The sequence below is a fragment of the Cinclus cinclus genome, chromosome 22 (assembly GCF_963662255.1).
Source record: "Cinclus cinclus chromosome 22, bCinCin1.1, whole genome shotgun sequence".
Classification (NCBI taxonomy): Eukaryota; Metazoa; Chordata; class Aves; order Passeriformes; family Cinclidae; genus Cinclus; species Cinclus cinclus.
In genome coordinates this window covers 3,057,343-3,075,056 of record NC_085067.1, presented here as the reverse complement: position 1 = coordinate 3,075,056, position 17,714 = coordinate 3,057,343, and the positions used below count along the sequence as shown (strand labels likewise).

The 17,714-nt window shown below is 48.4% G+C and overlaps 1 protein-coding gene across 1 annotated transcript; it reads left to right on the top strand.

The window, feature by feature from the left end:
• The first annotated feature begins 710 nt into the window (after window positions 1-710).
• On the top strand, window positions 711-6,873 carry RFLNB (refilin B). Its single transcript, XM_062507066.1, has 3 exons — window positions 711-917; window positions 2,042-2,151; window positions 5,023-6,873. Exons 1-3 carry the CDS (start codon window positions 711-713, stop codon window positions 5,336-5,338), a joined length of 633 nt encoding a protein of 210 aa, XP_062363050.1. The 3' UTR covers window positions 5,339-6,873.
• Window positions 6,874-17,714: the final 10,841 nt, after the last annotated feature.

The following is a 17,714-nucleotide window of genomic DNA, read 5'->3' as shown; positions in this document are numbered from 1 at the left end:
TAGAAAGACCGTTTCCTTCTGTTCTCTTATTTCGGCTTCGGCAGCTTTGCCTAAAAAATGCAATTAGGGGCGGCAGCGCTGCTGCCTGAGCCTGAATGCACGGGAATGGGGAGGGAGAAAGAGCAGCCGGGAGGGAGAACCTGGGTGGCTTAAAATCCCTGCTACTGGGGAAAACACCACAGGATCTGGCCGCTCTTTCAGTGCCCCCCAAAATCCGTGCTGGCGGCACTTTGGGTTGGACCAGGATGCCAGGAGAGCAGCTCACCGGGGATAGTTTCACAGAATCCCAGAATCATTTAGGTTGGAAAAGACCTCGGAGACCACCGAGTCCAACCCGGGGACTCATCCCCACCTTGTCAACCACGCAAGAGCGCAGAGGTCCGTCCTTACCCAAGGACGGTGCTTCCACCCCCTTCCCGTGTCTGATCCCTGCGCTGCGAGCGAGGGGACAGCGGCCGGGCCGGGATGCGGGGATGGGGATGCGGGGATGGGATCACCGGGAAAACGGGCACAACGGGAAAACGGGCAAAAACCCGGAGCACGCAGAGACACCGGTGGGACACGGGGACAGAGGCGGCACGGTGGGACAAGAGCCGGGACTCGCTCCGCCCTGGCCTGGCCCCTCCCCGGTTCCGCGGCCGCTCCGCCCCGGGAGCGGCGAGCGCAGCGCGGGCAGCGGCGGGGCCGGGGCGGGCAGCGGCGGCTCGGCCATGGTGGGGCGGCTCAGCCTTCGGGAGGTGCCCGACCTCCCGGACATGAGGAAACGGGGCGATTCCGGCCTCGACAGCCCCGACTCCGGGTTACCCCCCAGCCCCGGCCCGGCTCCGCCGCCCTGGCTGCTCTCTTCGGGCAGCCCCGACCGCTCCGCCGCCGCCAACGGGATCCCGGAGCCCGATCCTCCCGTTCCCTCCGCTGCGGTGAGTACCGGCCCTTCCCTGGCTGCTCGGAGCCCTCCGCACCTTCCGGCTCCGCGGCAGGTGCGGGGTCCCTCGGAACCCCGCGCATCCCGTGGGGAAAGCAGGGTGGAAATCCCGCTGTGGGAATGGGTTGGAAGCACCGCCCGTTTCTCTCCGTCGTAACCGAGCCGCGTCCCGGAATGGGTCTGCACCGGCAGGGAAGGATCCCGCTGGGAATCGGGGATTTATTTTCTCGAAGCTCCTCTCCCTCGTGTCCCGGGTCGGGGCTGGGGCGACATCGCAGCGCGTCCTTGGAAATCCCTCTGGAAAGTGAGCTCCCGTTTTTCCGGAGTGACCCGGAGCAGTAACTTTATTGTGCATAAACCGTGGTTTCAGTCAATTTGGTTTTTCACCGAGTAGCTCTTGGTTGTTGAGCTGCTGGTACAAATACTTGGGAGACTGCAGATTTAGAGGGAAAATCCGTTTTTTTCTGCAGGGGTGCTGCTGTGAAATTGGAAAAGGCCACAGGAGGGAAAGATGCTCACAGCCCCCCTCGCCCCTCGATAGTAACACACGTGCAGAGGTGGCTTCAAAAACACGCACGGGTTGGGCTCCATCCCTTCAGGGCTGCTTTGGTTTCCTTGGGCTGTGGGGCTCGGTGTCAGCTCGCGGTGCTGGGTGGCAGGAGGTGGCTCAGGGAGAGGTGCCCTGTGATAATTTCCTGCTGCGGTCGTTTGGGGTGAATTCAGCAAGGAGACATCTCTCAGACGCCCATCAAATGTTGGGTTTATAACTCGAGCCTGGGTTAATACAGGGAACAAACTACACTCCACCGAGGGGCTGCATTCCTCTCTCATTTCCCAGAGTGGCTCCTCTGAATTAAGCTCCTGAAGTTAGGACCTCGTCTTCCAAAAATGCTCCTGGCCACCTCTAGGATGCTTTAGTGGATGCAGTGTGGAGTCAGGCCTAAAGGATGCACCTGTAAGCACATCTTGGTCTAGCAGATCCTCCTGCACGTAAATGTGAACCTCAACAGCTCCATACCAAGGGATAAATAAGTTTTTTTTCTGAAAATGTACTGCACTGTAACATAAAAGTTACAACAGTATGCTGACATAAAGCTTTTTTTTTTTTTTTTTTTGCAGAGTTCTGTGTTCTCCCCCAGTCCCATTCACTCCAGCTGCCCTCCGAGATTGTGTCCTTTATCCTTTGGTGAAGGAGTTGAGTTTGACCCTTTACCAGCAAAGGAAATAAGGTAAATATTGTGTTTCAGTGGTCTCGTTTGGAAGGAGTTAGAGCCTGTGAAGGAGCAGTTGGGCCTTATCAGTGCCTGTGAGTCAGGTTAATTTATTTGCAGAGCCATTGTTCACTGCAGCTGTACATTCCTGGACCTGGACATTTGTACGGGCTGAAGGAGTGTTCAGCCTCTTTTAATCCCACCCATATCGTTGTTTTGTTGGTTATTTTTCCAGGAAGACTTTCTTATATTTTACTCTCCTGCTTTTCCTTCCTTGCGCTGCTCCAAAACGTTGCCCTTCAACTGATTAACCAGGAGGGAATTGTGAGGGAAGAGCTTCAAAGATCCTTCTAGGACCATTTCATTAAGGGAAAGATATTTTCCTTTTGCAACCTCATGGTTTTATAATAAGTACTTTCTATCTTAACAACTGTGGCTGATTGTGTGAAGTAAAAGAAATGGTAACATTCAAAGGAGTGCATAATTCTCTTTTTTTAATGCACTGCATCACTTCACAGCCTGTGAATTATTCCTTTGAACGCCATGATTTGCAGTAACAAGGCTCCCGGTTGATGACTGCACAATTAGAGAGAGGCTGATAAAATCAAATGGAAGCCTAATGCAGGGGAGGGCAGGGAGAATTATGTCCTGGTGTGGGGAAGGAGCTTGTGCTGTGGCTGGAATTGGAGGCAGTTAACTCCTCAGTTAGTGGAAAAGCCAACACTTCTTGTTGCAGCCCAGGCACAGAGGATTTGTGCCTGCAAATAAATTGGAGTTTTCCTGGCAGCTGAATCTTGGGGAGTTTGTCGGAGAGTGCCAGGGGTGATAGCAGAGCACTCCCGTGTGATTCCTGGCAGGGGGAAGCTGGGGAGATAAGGTGTGCTTCCATGGGCTCGGAGGAGTTGGGATGTTTGTGTGCCCAGCCTAAACATGGATCTCCTCTGGGCTGAGGAGTTTGTGGGGTTTGTGCCTTCCCAGAGCTCAGGGCTGAGAGGAAGTTCTGGTAGTGCTGGCAGCTGGGCTAAGCAGTGATAATCCTGGGAATGCTGAGAACATGAGGCTCTTTTCTCATCCTGGAAATGTGTAAGGCACCACCGGCAGATGGTTCTGCAGGAGGTGGGATGAGGATCCACCCCAGCAGAGCTCACAAGTCCCCTCCAGCAGCCCATCCTCAGCCCTGCTTCACCCACCAAAGATGGCCCGTGTTTTGCAGGGCATCATTCATAAAACCTTGGCCTTTTTTTTTTGACTCAAATTATTTACTAAAAGTAAAGAATTATTGGCCTGAGACTACACAGAGTTATTTCCATGGATGAGGTCAACAATGTTTTAAGGTTGTGTTTCTGTGACTGCAGCTTGTCTCCACAGAAATTCTCTCCTAGCTACAATTCCACTGCTGTAGTTAAACCTCTGTGGTTCTATTAGAATTACTGCTTCTACTGCATATAATTAAAAAAGCCTCATTTAAAAAAAGCCTTGAAAAATCATAACTTAGGCCTATTACTTCAGCTTAACACCTTTAACAGCTAGCCTAATAAATTCCCAGAAGAAAAAAAAATTAAAGGAATAAGAATCAGTCAGCACAAAAATCTGTTCTAGTAAGAAGACCAGTATATACCATATATATGGTATATATCAGTATATAACCCATATATAGGTGTATATATATTGCACACCCATATAAACCAGAAATGTATCCCATGAAAATCAATAAACAAAAATCTATAAGCTATCTAAAGAAAGAAGAAGTTTAATAAATATGGATAATAAACTAGGTTTTACTAGATCACTAACCAGTTAAATTTAACACAGTGTCTCCTAATATTTCCTACAAATATGAGCTATATAAATAAATATATTTTATCTAATCTATATATAATATCTCATCTATATATATTATAATCCATATAGTATGTAACATATACCAACTATCTAATCTATATATATCTATGTATTATAATCTATATAATATCTAACCTATATTAAATATATTATCTAATCTATATATTATAATCTATATATCTAATATGTATTATATATTATCGAATCTGTACATAATGGATATTAAAAATGTACCATAATTATGGGGTTTATAATAATTATAACTGTATGAATAGATTTTATTGATATATAATTATGTGTTATATCTTTTATGTATAATACATTTTTATATATTACATGCTATATATATTATATATTACATGTTATATATTACATGTTATATATTACATGTTATATACATGTTATATATTACATGTTATATATTATATATTAAATGTTATATATTATATATTACATGTTATATAATATATATTACATATAAATTATATATTATATAATGTTATATATTATATATTACATGTTATTTATTACATGTTATATATTATATAGTATATAATGTATAGTATATAGTATATACTATATATTATTTATTATATAGTATACATTATATATTATATACTATACATTATATAGTACGTAGTATATATTATATAGTACATATTATGTAGTATATAATATATATTATACATTATATATTATATAGTATATGCGACATATGTGATATGTGATATATTAGATTTTATATATTTATATCATATATTTTATACATATTATATAAAGTATCTTATCTTCATGATACATAATAATCTCATATACTTATACTAAAATTTACTATATAACTTTATATACTATAATTAATATTCCAATGCAAACGAGCTCCATAACAATTCTAGCACATCCTGACTCCAATCACTATCACACACCTGATCAGAACGACGATTTGCATACAGCACGTCCCTCATTTACTGCTGCACACACACGAAGCAGCGCTCGTATTCCCGGAGCGTGATCCCCTCCCTTATAGCCCGGGCTGGTTTTGTGTGCCAGGTACACGTCCTCGGTGAGGTACGACTCGGAGAAGCACTTCATCGCCCGCGTGTACCTGCCCGTGGGGCTGAGCGTGTCGTCGTGCAGCCAGACCATCGTCTGCGTCCCCGACTGCTCCTGGCGCAGCTACAGATCCGAGGTGCGCTTCCAGCCCCGCCGCAAACCCCGGCGTTTCACCAGCACCACCATCATCTACCCCAAGCACGCCAAGACTGTCTACACCACCACGCTGGATTACAACTGCCGCAAATCCGCGCGCAGGTTCCTGTCCAGCGTGGAGCTGGAAAGCTCCGAGTGCCTCGGCGACGGCTGCTGACCGCTCCTCCGTCCCTGCTGCGCCGTGCCGGCTCCACCTGCTCAAAGCAGGGCCCAGACTCTTCTCTCTCGGCTCTTAGCTCCTGCTTCCCAGCTCGTCACCGCGGCCTGAGCGTGGTTGGGTTTTTATTTTTTATGTTTTAATTTTTTTTTTTTTTTTTGGTGGGAATGTGGTTTAGAGAGGGGCTCGCCGCTTCGCCTCCGTAAGTTGTGGGTTCCTTCCTCTTCCTCACAGTAATCACAGGAGGTGCTTTCCTGGAGGTGAGGAGGGGTGTAAGCGGGGTAGTGGCTGGCAGGTGGAGATCCATGTGCTGTGCAGAAGGTGAGGGCAGTTCGCTCTCGTGCAGAGAATCCACCAGGGTTGGTTACACATAGAGCTGTCAACCAGTTCAGTTTACATCGTGTTTTCTCCAGAAGAACCATCCCTTGGAAATTGCTGGGAAAGGCTAACAGAGAAAAACCCAGAATTCTGCATTTAACACATACAAAAACGTTCACATCTTGTGTGAAGGTGTAAACTGGGAGGAAGAGGAGTTCTGAGCAGAGCAGGAGAGGAACTGCTTCTGCAGCTCCAGGCAGCAGAGACAGGACTGTGTGATTCCAGTTCTTTGGGTGATGAGGAACCTGTGTTCTGTGTCACACACAAGTGTTTCTGTGCCTGCAGCAGGGCTTGGAACAGAGAATACCAGGCCAGAAATTACCCCTGTGTTGTTGGATCTTGGTGATATGGAGGTGGAAAACCACGAGTGCCTTATTTTTACCTACACTGGCTGCGTGCACTGAAGGAGCTGTAACCAAAGCAAGGTTCAGATGAAGTGCTGGACAGAGGGACCCAGAATGGCAGTGGAGGTGCTGGACTGGGTGTGAGACCCTGTTGTGGTGGGCTTGGGAGGAGGGAAACAGGAGCAAGGCACAGGCAGGTTTGTAGCGCATAGCAAAATCCACAGCTGAGCTTGTCATGGCACAAATCTGTGTCCTTGGGGCTGGGGATGTCACTGGGATGGGGCAGCCTCTGCCTGTCTGCAGGCTGCTGAGAAACCTCTCCTGAGGGCGTGGTGAGTTTGGGGACCAAAGGGAATAGCTTCAGATACTCTGAAAGTCTGTCTGGATGTTACGTGCGTTCTTTCATCGCGTGCCTTGATGAAAATAAGAGACATTTCCTTCTTTTCCCAGATTTTTTTCTTTTCTTTTCCTGTGTTGACAGAGCATAGTGTGGAGAGCATCTGCTTTCGGGAGCATGGGTTGTGCTGTTCTTTTTTTTGTGTGCTGTAGTCTCTCAGAAACACCTGACAGACCTGTCTTAGCTGGGCACAGCTTTTCCATGTATTCCAAAACTCCTCCGAGGTGTGGGTGTGCAACACCAGTCCTGGAGCAGCTTTTAAGGAGGACTTGGCAATGCACAGCCCCAGGGGTGAGTTTTGTCAGTGGCTGCCTCGGGAGCCTGTTCTTGAGCTGTGCTTTACTTGTGTTTGTGCAAGTGTGATGGATGGTGTGGAAGTGTATCCCAGGGAACTGAAAGGAGTTGGGAGATGAAGAGTGCAGCAGGAAGGAAACCTTGAGTTTGTATGGTTTTTTGTGGGGGGGGGGGGTTTATTGTTGCTGTTAGGGTTTTTTACTTATTTATTAGCTCAGAAAAGAACATCCTTCACCTTTGGTACTTGCCTCAGTAAGGCAGCTCCTAAAAAAATCCCAGGATGAGAGAGGACAGGCAGAGCTCCGGAGCCAAGAGCAGCACGGCGTCACCCTTCAACATTTTGGTCTCACAAGCTGCAAGAATGGGGACATGTGTCTTAAACAGATGATGCAATTCTGCCCTAACTGCTACCCCAGGATGTCCTTGTGGTGTAACAGAAGGCCCAGCTCACCCCACAGCCCCTGGGGTTTCACACTTTGTGGGGTGGGGTTGCTCCATCCCTCGCTCCCGAAGCAGCTGGTGCTGGACGCAGCGTTCCAGGAGAACGTGGACCCTGGATTGCTCCCACAAGTGCTCTCCCAATGGATCCACTTGGAACAGATCTAAGAGGAGGTTGTTTTAAGTTGTAGCCATTAGTCCTTCCTAGTTAGAAGCAAAATAACCCACACAGTGCCCCTCACGCTCTGGTTTTAGGATAAAGCACCTGATTTTTATAAAGCAAGCAAACTTAATATGTACCTCTTAAGAATATTTTAATTGGTAGAGATACCTTTTAAATTATTTATGTTCCAGCATTTGCAAAGCTCTGATTAGCTCTGTGCAAGTGTTCTGGTGTCTGTGATGTTTCCCAGCCCCTCCTTCTGATTTTCAATTTGTCTTTTACTTTATTGGTAATAAATGATCTGAAAACCATCCTGCAGGGAAGTCTCTTTATTTCTTGTTCAAAGCTTTTCAGTGTTTATTGTGGTAGTTGCTTGGAAATACATAATCTTTCCTGCCAATCCCAGCTCTCCTCCTTTCTCTTCAATTTGTTGTTTACATACTCTAGGAGGATGTTTCCTATTTAAAACTGTCTATATTAAAAACCAAACCAACACCAAATGTTGTGGATTTGTCCATTTAGTAAGACGTTGAAAAAGTGCTTTAAAGACAGCTGAAAATCCTCTCCTTAATGTGTTTGAGTCGTTCATCTGGTACAGTTTTATTTTTAAAGAGAGTTTCTGGTATGAATTTCAGCATATCCTACAAGTGAAGAGCTAATCCCTTTCAAATATAACATGTATTTAACCAGGCAGGAATTTTTTTTTTTTTAAATGTAGATGCTCCAGTGTTGTATTAGTAAACACAACATAAACATAAGACTAGAGTGTGTTATTCATTAAATTTTATAAAACCAAAAGAAGTGATTATAAGCTATTGAGTAGAGAGAAATGCTGTGGTGTTTTTCTGGATACTTAATCTGTTCTTTTAACCTTTCCACATTTTGCAGGCGTGCTGATTTTGTTAGTGACTCTGGCAGAGCAGGAATGGATGTAATTGAACATCAGTTAATTAATTCCTAATGGGATTTTTTTGCTTACATTTTTATTGTTCATCTGGTTATGTGCTTGTGGAAGCTCTAGAGTTGCATGTAATGACATTATTGGGGTCTGGGGAGCTGTGGAGCTGCTCTGAAGCTGCTGCTTCCAGCGAAAGGCTCTGAGAGCTTTTGGGTATCCTGGAGTTTTGAAGTATTAAACAGGAGAAAAGCCACATACAAACATCCATTCTGTATAAAAGGGTCTGTTTAAAAAGCCATTAAGAAATAACTTTTAAAAGCACAGTGTTTTTCAGGGGAGTTCAGGGAGACTCTCGGGTGTCACCTCACTTTCAGATGCTTCCTGTAGTGAGGGCTGGGCTGTTCTCCTTAAGTATTGTCATGTGTGAAAAACTTTCTTTTACTACAACAGTTTGAAGTAGGGGGCTACAAGGCTGTTCCGTGTGATTTTTAATTCATATTGGCCCAATGAGCTTCTGATTAGCACCTACAGTTCCAAGGAAACCCTGTTGTTCTGGGTGTGCTGTTTCCCTTTCACCTGTGCTTCTCCAGGATGTCACATCTGAGGCTCTGAGATTATGAATTTTTGTAATAAAATAAAACACAACCTAACAATTGCATCAAAAGCCAGGAGGAGAGGGCTGGATTCACATCCTGACTTTGGAGCTTTCTCAGTTTCAAGGAAGGTAAGTTCATGTTCCTAGAAATAATTTCAGCCTCTAAACAAAGTGTCTGGTCCTTCATCTGCTCACAAATCTGCAGTGTACAACGTGAATACCTGGAAAGTTTAGGAGTATTATTTAGAAATAAACCAACAGCAAGAATTAGAGATACTCCAGGACAAGCACAATGTGGAAAGGAGCACTTCCAATTGTTGATGCAGCCTGAGTTGCATCCATCTTTTAACAGGGTGGTTTGTTTTTTAAAATATGAATGTCCTTTCCTCCACACAGGCACAGACAGTGAGTAACCACTGCAAAGGTACAGAATTATTGGGATTTTTGGGTGACACCCCTGGTGAAGCTCAGAGGCTCTTTCAGCATTCAGTCCATGCTTGGCTCTTCCAAAAAAATTACTGCAGGAATCTCCTTTACCTGCTGCTGCTGTGGAGGAAATCCTGGCAGCTGGAAAGTGTTTTGGTTATACAATTCATACCTTTTCTTCCTGCCTTTCCTTCTCTGCTTTGGGATCCTCCAGAATTCCATCCCACCAGAGGTTTTTCCCTCAGCTGAGCACAGAGAGTGTTCCTCTGCCCCACCAGAACCCAAAATTCTGCAGGCTGATGCTACAGCCTTGTTCATTTTTGCATCTTTCCTCATTCCCCTCTGCTGAGTCAGGGTTCCTCCCAGGAGTTGGGATTGGAAGCACTGGAGGGGAGTGGGCCTGCTGCTTTCTGCTTTTGTGGTGCTGTTTTTTCTGTTGAAATGATAAATTTTAATTAATTACATCCAATATACCTGCTAGCAAAAAGGTAAGTGTTGCCTCTGAGGCTTTCCTGCTTACTTCACCAGAAAAAAAATAAAATGAGGCAGCTGCTTGCTGTGCCTTAATAAAACCCCAGATCTACAGGAAAAATAGTAACGGCCCAAAAAATCTTATTTTTAAGTAGGAAATATATATTTTTCCGATTGGCCAACATAAGGATTGTCACACCTGTAAAATGTATTTATTGAAGCTGTTAATGCCTTAATAGCACTCCTGCACTGGCATCAAGTTCACTGTGTTTGCCTGGTTCAATTTAAGCAGGAAATTGATTCTGAGTTGTTGGGGATTTTTTTTTTTAAGCTGTCATCCATTAATACAGTGAACCGTGTGATTTTATTTTTTTTTCTAATAGTACTATTTCTGGAAACTTTCAGGCACTTTTCGTGCTAAGACAGTGGAAATGAATGGAATTATTGCTTTACACAGAAAACTTTTGGAAATTACCCTTCCTTGTCTGTAGTTTTACCAACCACTGACCCCCACTGACAGATCATTGCAGTAACCCACACCAGTGGAAGGGTGAATATTTAAATATCCACTAAATATTAAACAGCATCCCAAATCCCGGGCAGTTTATGGAATTCTCTACTCCCTTGCAGGTGCCTTATGCCTCCTACTGCTTATTCAGTGTAGTTACATGTGCTCCAACGCTGGGATAAATCTGTAGCTATGGGGAAAAAAAAAAATCTGTGTATGAACAGGGCTCAGAGGGGGAGGTTTTAAAGCACCATCGGTGGTTTCCTGGGAAAATCTGGTTTTTCTCACCTGCCCCAGTGCTGGCAGTGGTGGCACTCCTGGGTGGTGGCTTCTTTGTCCGTGGTGGCTTCGTGCCAGGTGCTGGAGGGTGCCCAAGGGGAATGGCCTGGCAGGGAGCAGGGAAGGGAATTGAGCAGCCTGAACTCATGGCCTCCCTCCTGTCTGCCATCCCTCTGCATCTTCCTCCCCTCAGAGCCTTCCCTCCTCCTCCTCACCTTCTCCCTTCACCTCTCCTCTCTCCATCCCAGCTCCTTCCCTCCTCCTTTCCCTCCCCACGGCTCCGGCCAGCTCTCCGGGGTGGCACAGGGACAGCCTGGACTCACCTCTTTGTCACTGGGAGCTGCTCCCCTGTCCATTGTCCCCTGTCCCTTGTCCCCTGTCCCTTGTCCCCTGTCCCTTATCCCCTGTCCCTTATCCCCTGTCCCTTGTCCCCATCCCTTATCCCCTGTCCCCTGTCCCTTGTCCCCTGTCCCTTATCCCCTGTCCCTTATCCCCTGTCCCTTATCCCCTGTCCCCTGTCCCTTGTCCCCATCCCTTATCCCCTGTCCCCTGTCCCTTGTCCCCTGTCCCCTGTCCCCTGTCCCTTGTCCCCATCCCTTATCCCCTGTCCCCTGTCCCTTGTCCCCTGTCCCTTATCCCCTGTCCCTTATCCCCTGTCCCCTGTCCCTTGTCCCCATCCCTTATCCCCTGTCCCCTGTCCCTTGTCCCCTGTCCCTTATCCCCTGTCCCCTGTCCCCTGTCCCCTGTCCCTTGTCCCCATCCCTTATCCCCTGTCCCCTGTCCCTTGTCCCCTGTCCCTTATCCCCTGTCCCCTGTCCCCTGTCCCCTGTCCCTTGTCCCCTGTCCCTTATCCCCTGTCCCTTATCCCCTGTCCCCTGTCCCTTGTCCCCTGTCCCCTGTCCCTTATCCCCTGTCCCTTATCCCTTATCCCCTGTCCCCTGTCCCTTATCCCCTGTCCCTTATCCCCTGTCCCTTGTCCCCTGTCCCCTGTCCCCTGTCCCTTATCCCCTGTCCCTTATCCCCTGTCCCTTATCCCCTGTCCCTTGTCCCCTGTCCCCTGTCCCCTGTCCCCTGTCCCTTATCCCCTGTCCCTTATCCCCTGTCCCTTGTCCCCTGTCCCCTGTCCCCTGTCCCCTGTCCCCTGTCCCTTGTCCCCTGTCCCTTATCCCCTGTCCCTTATCCCCTGTCCCTTATCCCCTGTCCCCTGTCCCCTGTCCCTTATCCCCTGCCCCACACAGTGCAGCCCCGAGGTGCTGCAGGATTTGCAGGGGAAGCACCAAACCCCAAATGCTGGCAGGGAGAGCAGCTCCCTCCCCTTTGTGACACCTCAACCTTTAATCAAGGTGCTGAAGGGAACTCCTCTCTCCCTTCCTTCCTCTTCTCGTTTCCCTTCCTCTTGCCCACTTTGCCTTTTCCTTTCCCTCCCTCTCCACCTGTACTGCCACCAGAGCAATGAAATCCCAGCTTCTGAAGCAGTGACATCTCTCAGAGGTTTTTGGGGCTGGTGCAGCCCTGCCCTTGCTGCAGGTGTTGGTGGGAAGAGCTGTGAGACCCTCACAGTGAGGGACATCAGCACATCTCCAGAGGTGAAAATCACTCCTCAGAACTCCAGGAACAGCTGATGAAGTTCTCATCCTCTCCCTGGGAATAATGTGGTTTAATACTTTTTGGGTGCTCTCTCCTCCTCCCCACCTTCCTCTTTCCTCTTGATCTGTTCAGATGTGGCACTGGGACAGCTGGTGGCACTGGGACAGCTGGTGGCATCAGGCTCCTGCTCCCACTGATGGTCTCATGCCCAGGCAGCAGCAGCAGGGCTGGCAGTGATGGTGGATGCTGATGCTGGACAGCAGCCAGGAGGTCCCCAAAGCCTGCCTGTGGATAAAAGGGATGGTGACACAGGACAGAAGACAAGGAAAAAGACAGCAGCAGTGATGGGGTGTAAATAATTCATCCAGACTGGGGAAGGGAGCGTGGTATTTTTGGAAAGCAGCTGAGGGAAGGGGATTACTTGTTGCTAATGACAAGTGGTGGTTAATTTTATTGTGATAAAACCTGACTCGCCAGCCAAAATTAGAGCCTAGTGGGAGCTGCTGGCCTGAGCTGCCTGCAAAGAAAATAATCTGATGAAAATCATCTTCTGACAGCTTTTCCCTGGAATGCCAGGACAGGTAGGACAGTGTTCTCCTGGCTGACTTCCCCTTCTGCAGGGGGCTGCGAGTTGGGGTGCCCTGGCAGCAAATTAGGTGATCCTGAAAAGGCATCATCCCCAGGCAAATCCTGGTGCACTTTTTGACTTTGAATACAGATATTTCTCTAAATTTCCCAGTTTATTCCCAAATGTGCATAATTTTTCTGGGCCACAGAGGCACAGAAGTTGTGTATGGATCTACATATGGGCTACTAAGAAAGCCTTGTGAAATGTTGTTGTGAGTGCTACAGGCTCAATGTGAACAAGGAAAGGAGAACTATACCTGAGCCTTGCCCACACAACCAAAATGTGGATCAGAATTGGGAATTTTTCTTTAAAACAGGTTAAAAAAGAAGCAGATTTTGCTACGAAGCATCAATATTCTTCCAGTGCTTGCTTTGTCTTGTGCACCCTTGAGCAGGTGTGCTCTGTAAACAAGACCTTTTTTGGTTCAGATTAGGGACTGAATCGTTGACATTTTATTAAGGACAGTTAATTAGAGGGATGAACACAAATCGAATCAGAGGATTGCAATCAGAGCAACAGCTTGGAGAAAAGCCCTGGACTTCTTGCAGTGAATTGTGAAGCAGCTGAACTGGGCTGGGGCAGTGAGGAAGATGGGGAAGCTGCTCCAGACAGCTCCTTGCCAGCTGCCAGCCTGTTTTCCTGGGAAATGGTCATTCAGAGACCAGGATCCTGCCAATTTGACCTCCTGGTGTCCGCCAGCCCAGTGTCCAAACTGGGAACCACTTCCTGGAGTATTCCAGGACTGTTCCAGCTTGGATCATTCTGTACAATAAAGCTGCCTTTAAGCACCTGTGGTTCTTCTGCAGGACAGCACACCCGAGAGTTTAACCTCTCCAAAAAGCTGATATTTGTTTTCCATTCCAGCCTGAGGTGACATGGGAGAGGTTCCCTGGGAGGAGAAGGGATCAGCTCAGATCATGCACGGTGCCACTGTCAGCAGCCCTGGTAATCCTGCAGGAGGAGGTTGTTATCCCTCATTGTCCTTGTCACGGGGATATTTAAAATCTCTGGCAGCTGTGATCTGGTGAATAATTCAGCAAAACCCATCATCGATAAAAGAGAGACTTTGAAGAGTTCTTTGGGTGGAACTGGAAGTGCCTGGCTTCTGAGAAACGAATCTATTAAAAATTGACTCTGTGCTATCAAAGATAAAACCTGAGTTTAGCCTTTAAAAATTTTTAATGTAATGTCATATTTATTCTCTGTGGCACCCAGCTGCCAAGGCCCAGCCTTGCAGATTCTGAAATATCCGTGGGGATCCTGACAAGCAAATTCAACAGCAGGATGGATGCAGGCTCTGAGATGTGTGTCATTTCCCTGCCAGCACAGCTAGTTAAATAAGGTAATTTACCTTTTACCTGAAGCTGGCTGAACTTTGTGTTTAATTTATTTATATTATTGACTGTGTGGAAGAAGTACCCCGGTGCGAAATGTCATCATCAAGTGTTTTCTTCCACAGAACTGCAGGCTCTGTGTTCATGCAAAATGCTTCCTCTGATGTATTTTTCAACAGTTGCCTGAACCAAAAAGAAAAATATGTGCTTAGACTTGGACTTGGTGCAGGTGGAAGGTGGTTGAGGATCCCTCAGCTTATCCTGAGGGCTGGTGGATGGGAGGCTCCAGATTTCTCAAGAGCAGGCAGTACAAACACAATTTATTTTCTCTTCCTTTCTCTTTTCCCTCTCTCATTTCTCCCCCCATCCCTTCCTGTCACATGGCAAATTTACTCACAGCATGAACAGTAATGAGCCCAAATTCCTGTGTTCTAGTGCAAAGGAATAATTCTGTAACTGTGATTTGCTGTTGACTCACCATAGGATCCCACACTGTCCCTTCACAAACCCAAATTTTGCTGCTATTACCAGCAAATGTTTGTTATTGGGATTGCTCAGGAGGTTTGGGTCCTTCAGGTTTTAAAAAAGGCCTGAGCCCCCAGTGGTTGTCAGGCCTGGCCTTGTTCTGTTCTTGGTGTGGACATTTTTTTTTTAACCCCTGCAAACTTTGGTTTTTGTTTGGGTTGGGTTTTTGTTTGTTTGTTTCTTGTGTGGATTTTGGGTTGGTTTGTTTTTGGCTTTTTTTTTTTTTTATTTTGCTTTGGGATTATTTTTGTGGTTGTTGGAGGGTTTATTTTGTTTGTGTGGGTTTGTGGTTTGGTTGGTTGGGTTGTTTTGTTTGTTTTGTTCCTGTTTTGGGTGAGGTTTTTGTTGTTATTGTTTTGGGACACTTTTTGTTCAGTCTTTTGGGGGATGTTTTGGTACCGCCTTTCCTTGTTTATAGTTGGGTGTATTTTTCCTGTGGGTTCTTACTCTGTTTTGGGATGCACATCTGGCGTGCCCACAGACCTGTTCTGCTCCTGGTGAACATCTGGCAGTGCCTGGGGACTCACACAGGTCTTGGGGCACATCTGGCGGTACCCACACCCCTCCATCCCCTCCCAGCTCACATCTGGCTGTACCCACACCCCTCCATCCTCTCCCAGCTCACATCTGGCTGTACCCACACCCCTCCATCCTCTCCCAGCTCACATCTGGCGGTGCCCACACCCCTCCATCCTCTCCCAGCTCACATCTGGCGGTGCCCACACCCCTCCATCCCCTCCCAGCTCACATCTGGCTGTACCCACACCCCTCCATCCTCTCCCAGCTCACATCTGGCGGTGCCCACACCCCTCCATCCTCTCCCAGCTCACATCTGGCTGTACCCACACCCCTCCATCCTCTCCCAGCTCACATCTGGCGGTGCCCACACCCCTCCATCCTCTCCCAGCTCACATCTGGCGGTGCCCACACCCCTCCATCCCCTCCCAGCTCACATCTGGCGGTGCCCACACCCCTCCATCCTCTCCCAGCTCACATCTGGCGGTGCCCACACCCCTCCATCCTCTCCCAGCGCACATCTGGCGGTACCCACACCCCTCCATCCTCTCCCAGCTCACATCTGGCGGTACCCACACCCCTCCATCCTCTCCCAGCGCACATCTGGCGGTACCCACACCCCTCCATCCTCTCCCAGCTCACATCTGGCGGTACCCACACCCCTCCATCCTCTCCCAGCTCACATCTGGCGGTGCCCACACCCCTCCATCCTCTCCCAGCTCACATCTGGCGGTGCCCAGCGCCGCTCGGTGCCGGCTGCGGGCTCCAGCAGGGGACGCGCGGTTCGCGGAGGGCGGGCGGGGGCGGGCGCAGGTGCGGCTCCGTTCGCGGCTCCATTTGTGGCTCCATTTGTGGCTCCATTTGTGGCTCCATTCGTGGCTCCATTTGTGGCTCCATTTGTGGCTCTTTTTGCGGCTCCGTTTCCGCCTCGTCCCGCCGAGGCAGCGGCCGCGACCGAGGCCGGAGCTCAGGTGGGTGCGGGTGGGCTTTGCTGAGCTCAGCTCAGCCTAACTCGGCTCGGATCGGGGCGCTCCGGGCGGAGTTTGAGCTGAGTTTCAGCGCAGTGGCTGTCGGGCACCTGTAGGAAAAGCGGCGTGCCGGGGATTTGGGGGTTTTTGGGAATGGGGAGCAGCTTGGAGGGGCTCGGGGCACACCCAGCCGGGTCCCCACGGGTGGGATTGTTCCCTGAAAAGCTGCGGGAGCAGCTGGGCGATGGCAGGGATGTGTCCTGGGAGCTCCACAGGTCCCTTCCCACTCCCGGCCCTTCTGTGAATTTTGGTGGGATTCAGGCTCCTGAAGGGAATTCACTGTAAGCGGCAAAGACGTGCAGGGAAAGGAGCCAGAGGTGGGAGGTGAAAGCCAAGTGCTCCTTGCAGAAGTTGTCAGCCACGTCCTTCTTTTGGGAGCTGCTGTGGGGCTTGTGCAGGCTGTGAGGTGGGAGAAGCCACGTGTGCCCTTGGGAGGGAGGACTGATGCGGTTTTTTAGGCGCTCTGACGCTCTGGGGTGGCAGGTGTTGGATGTGCAGGTAACAGTGACATGCTGTGCCCACCCTCGGGGTTTTTGGGGTGCTCCAGGTTGGCTCAGGTGCTCTCCAGCACTTGGTCAAAGTCCACGGCTTGTTTTCTGCTCATAGCAACGATGTCCAGGGTGATAAAAGCCTTGGAGTGGCCGCGTTTGTGGTGGGGTTCGAAGGATGCCTAAAACCAGTGTTATTCCTTAAGGATGCTGAGAAAAGCTATCCCATCCTCCAGATGTGCTGGCAGGCCTGTGGCTCAGAGGACAGGGAGCTTTTTTGGCAAGGCCTGGCTGCTCAGCAGAGTTTCTCCACTGGCCACGAGCTGTTCTTTTCCTGGTTCACTGGAGGTTACCCATGAAACAGCCTGGCATGAGGCTCTTGTGCACGGCATTCCTTGACAAACCCTGGCCTGTGCTCAGCACTTCCCTCCTCTGTCCAATTCTTTCTAAGAAACCTGATGCTTCTCTGGAGGCTGGGAGGTGCCACACTCCAGCCTCAGGCATATGAGGTTTTTTTAGCATATCAGAATAGTGAAATGAGTTTCTTTAATTGGCCATTTAGATGCTAATTTGCTTCTCCCAAGCCTAGCCAGATCAACCTGCCCTGGAACACGAGTCAGAAAGAGGCTGCTGTCTTCATGAATTATTCACTTTGCATAACTGCACCTGCCTGGCTGGGGATCAGGAGGAAATGGGTCCAAAGTCTGATAAATAAAGCTACACCTTGGCAGGTGGAACAGTGCTGGCTTTCCTCCCCGCTATCAAAGGGTGCTGGGGCACTGGGAGGCTGCTTTGATTTGGCAAAACCTGTTTTGTTGTTTTTTTGTTTTTTTTTAACAGCTCACAATATCTCAAGTAGCCACACTAACAGTGCCTCTTGTTAATAAAGGATTGTTGGTGCTGGATGTCGACTTTCCTGTAGAGCTGATTTTTATCTTCCCGCTCATGGAACCTCCAGGGCATTGCATTTTAAAAACTCTTTATAAACTCCATCTTAAAAGCAGTTTGGCTTGTTGTTGTTGCTGTTGCTGGGATTGGGAAGCAGGTCTGGTGGAGAAGAAACTTCTTGGTTTTCCTCC

Bases quoted from the DNA above. Each gene is read 5' to 3' on its own strand.
- RFLNB (XM_062507066.1), top strand. From the start codon at position 711: ATGGTGGGGCGGCTCAGCCTTCGGGAGGTGCCCGACCTCCCGGACATG. The intron at 918-2,041 runs GTGAGTACCGGC...TTTTTTTTGCAG, and splicing joins CTCCCGTTCCCTCCGCTGCG to AGTTCTGTGTTCTCCCCCAG. The intron at 2,152-5,022 runs GTAAATATTGTG...TTTGTGTGCCAG, and splicing joins TTACCAGCAAAGGAAATAAG to GTACACGTCCTCGGTGAGGT.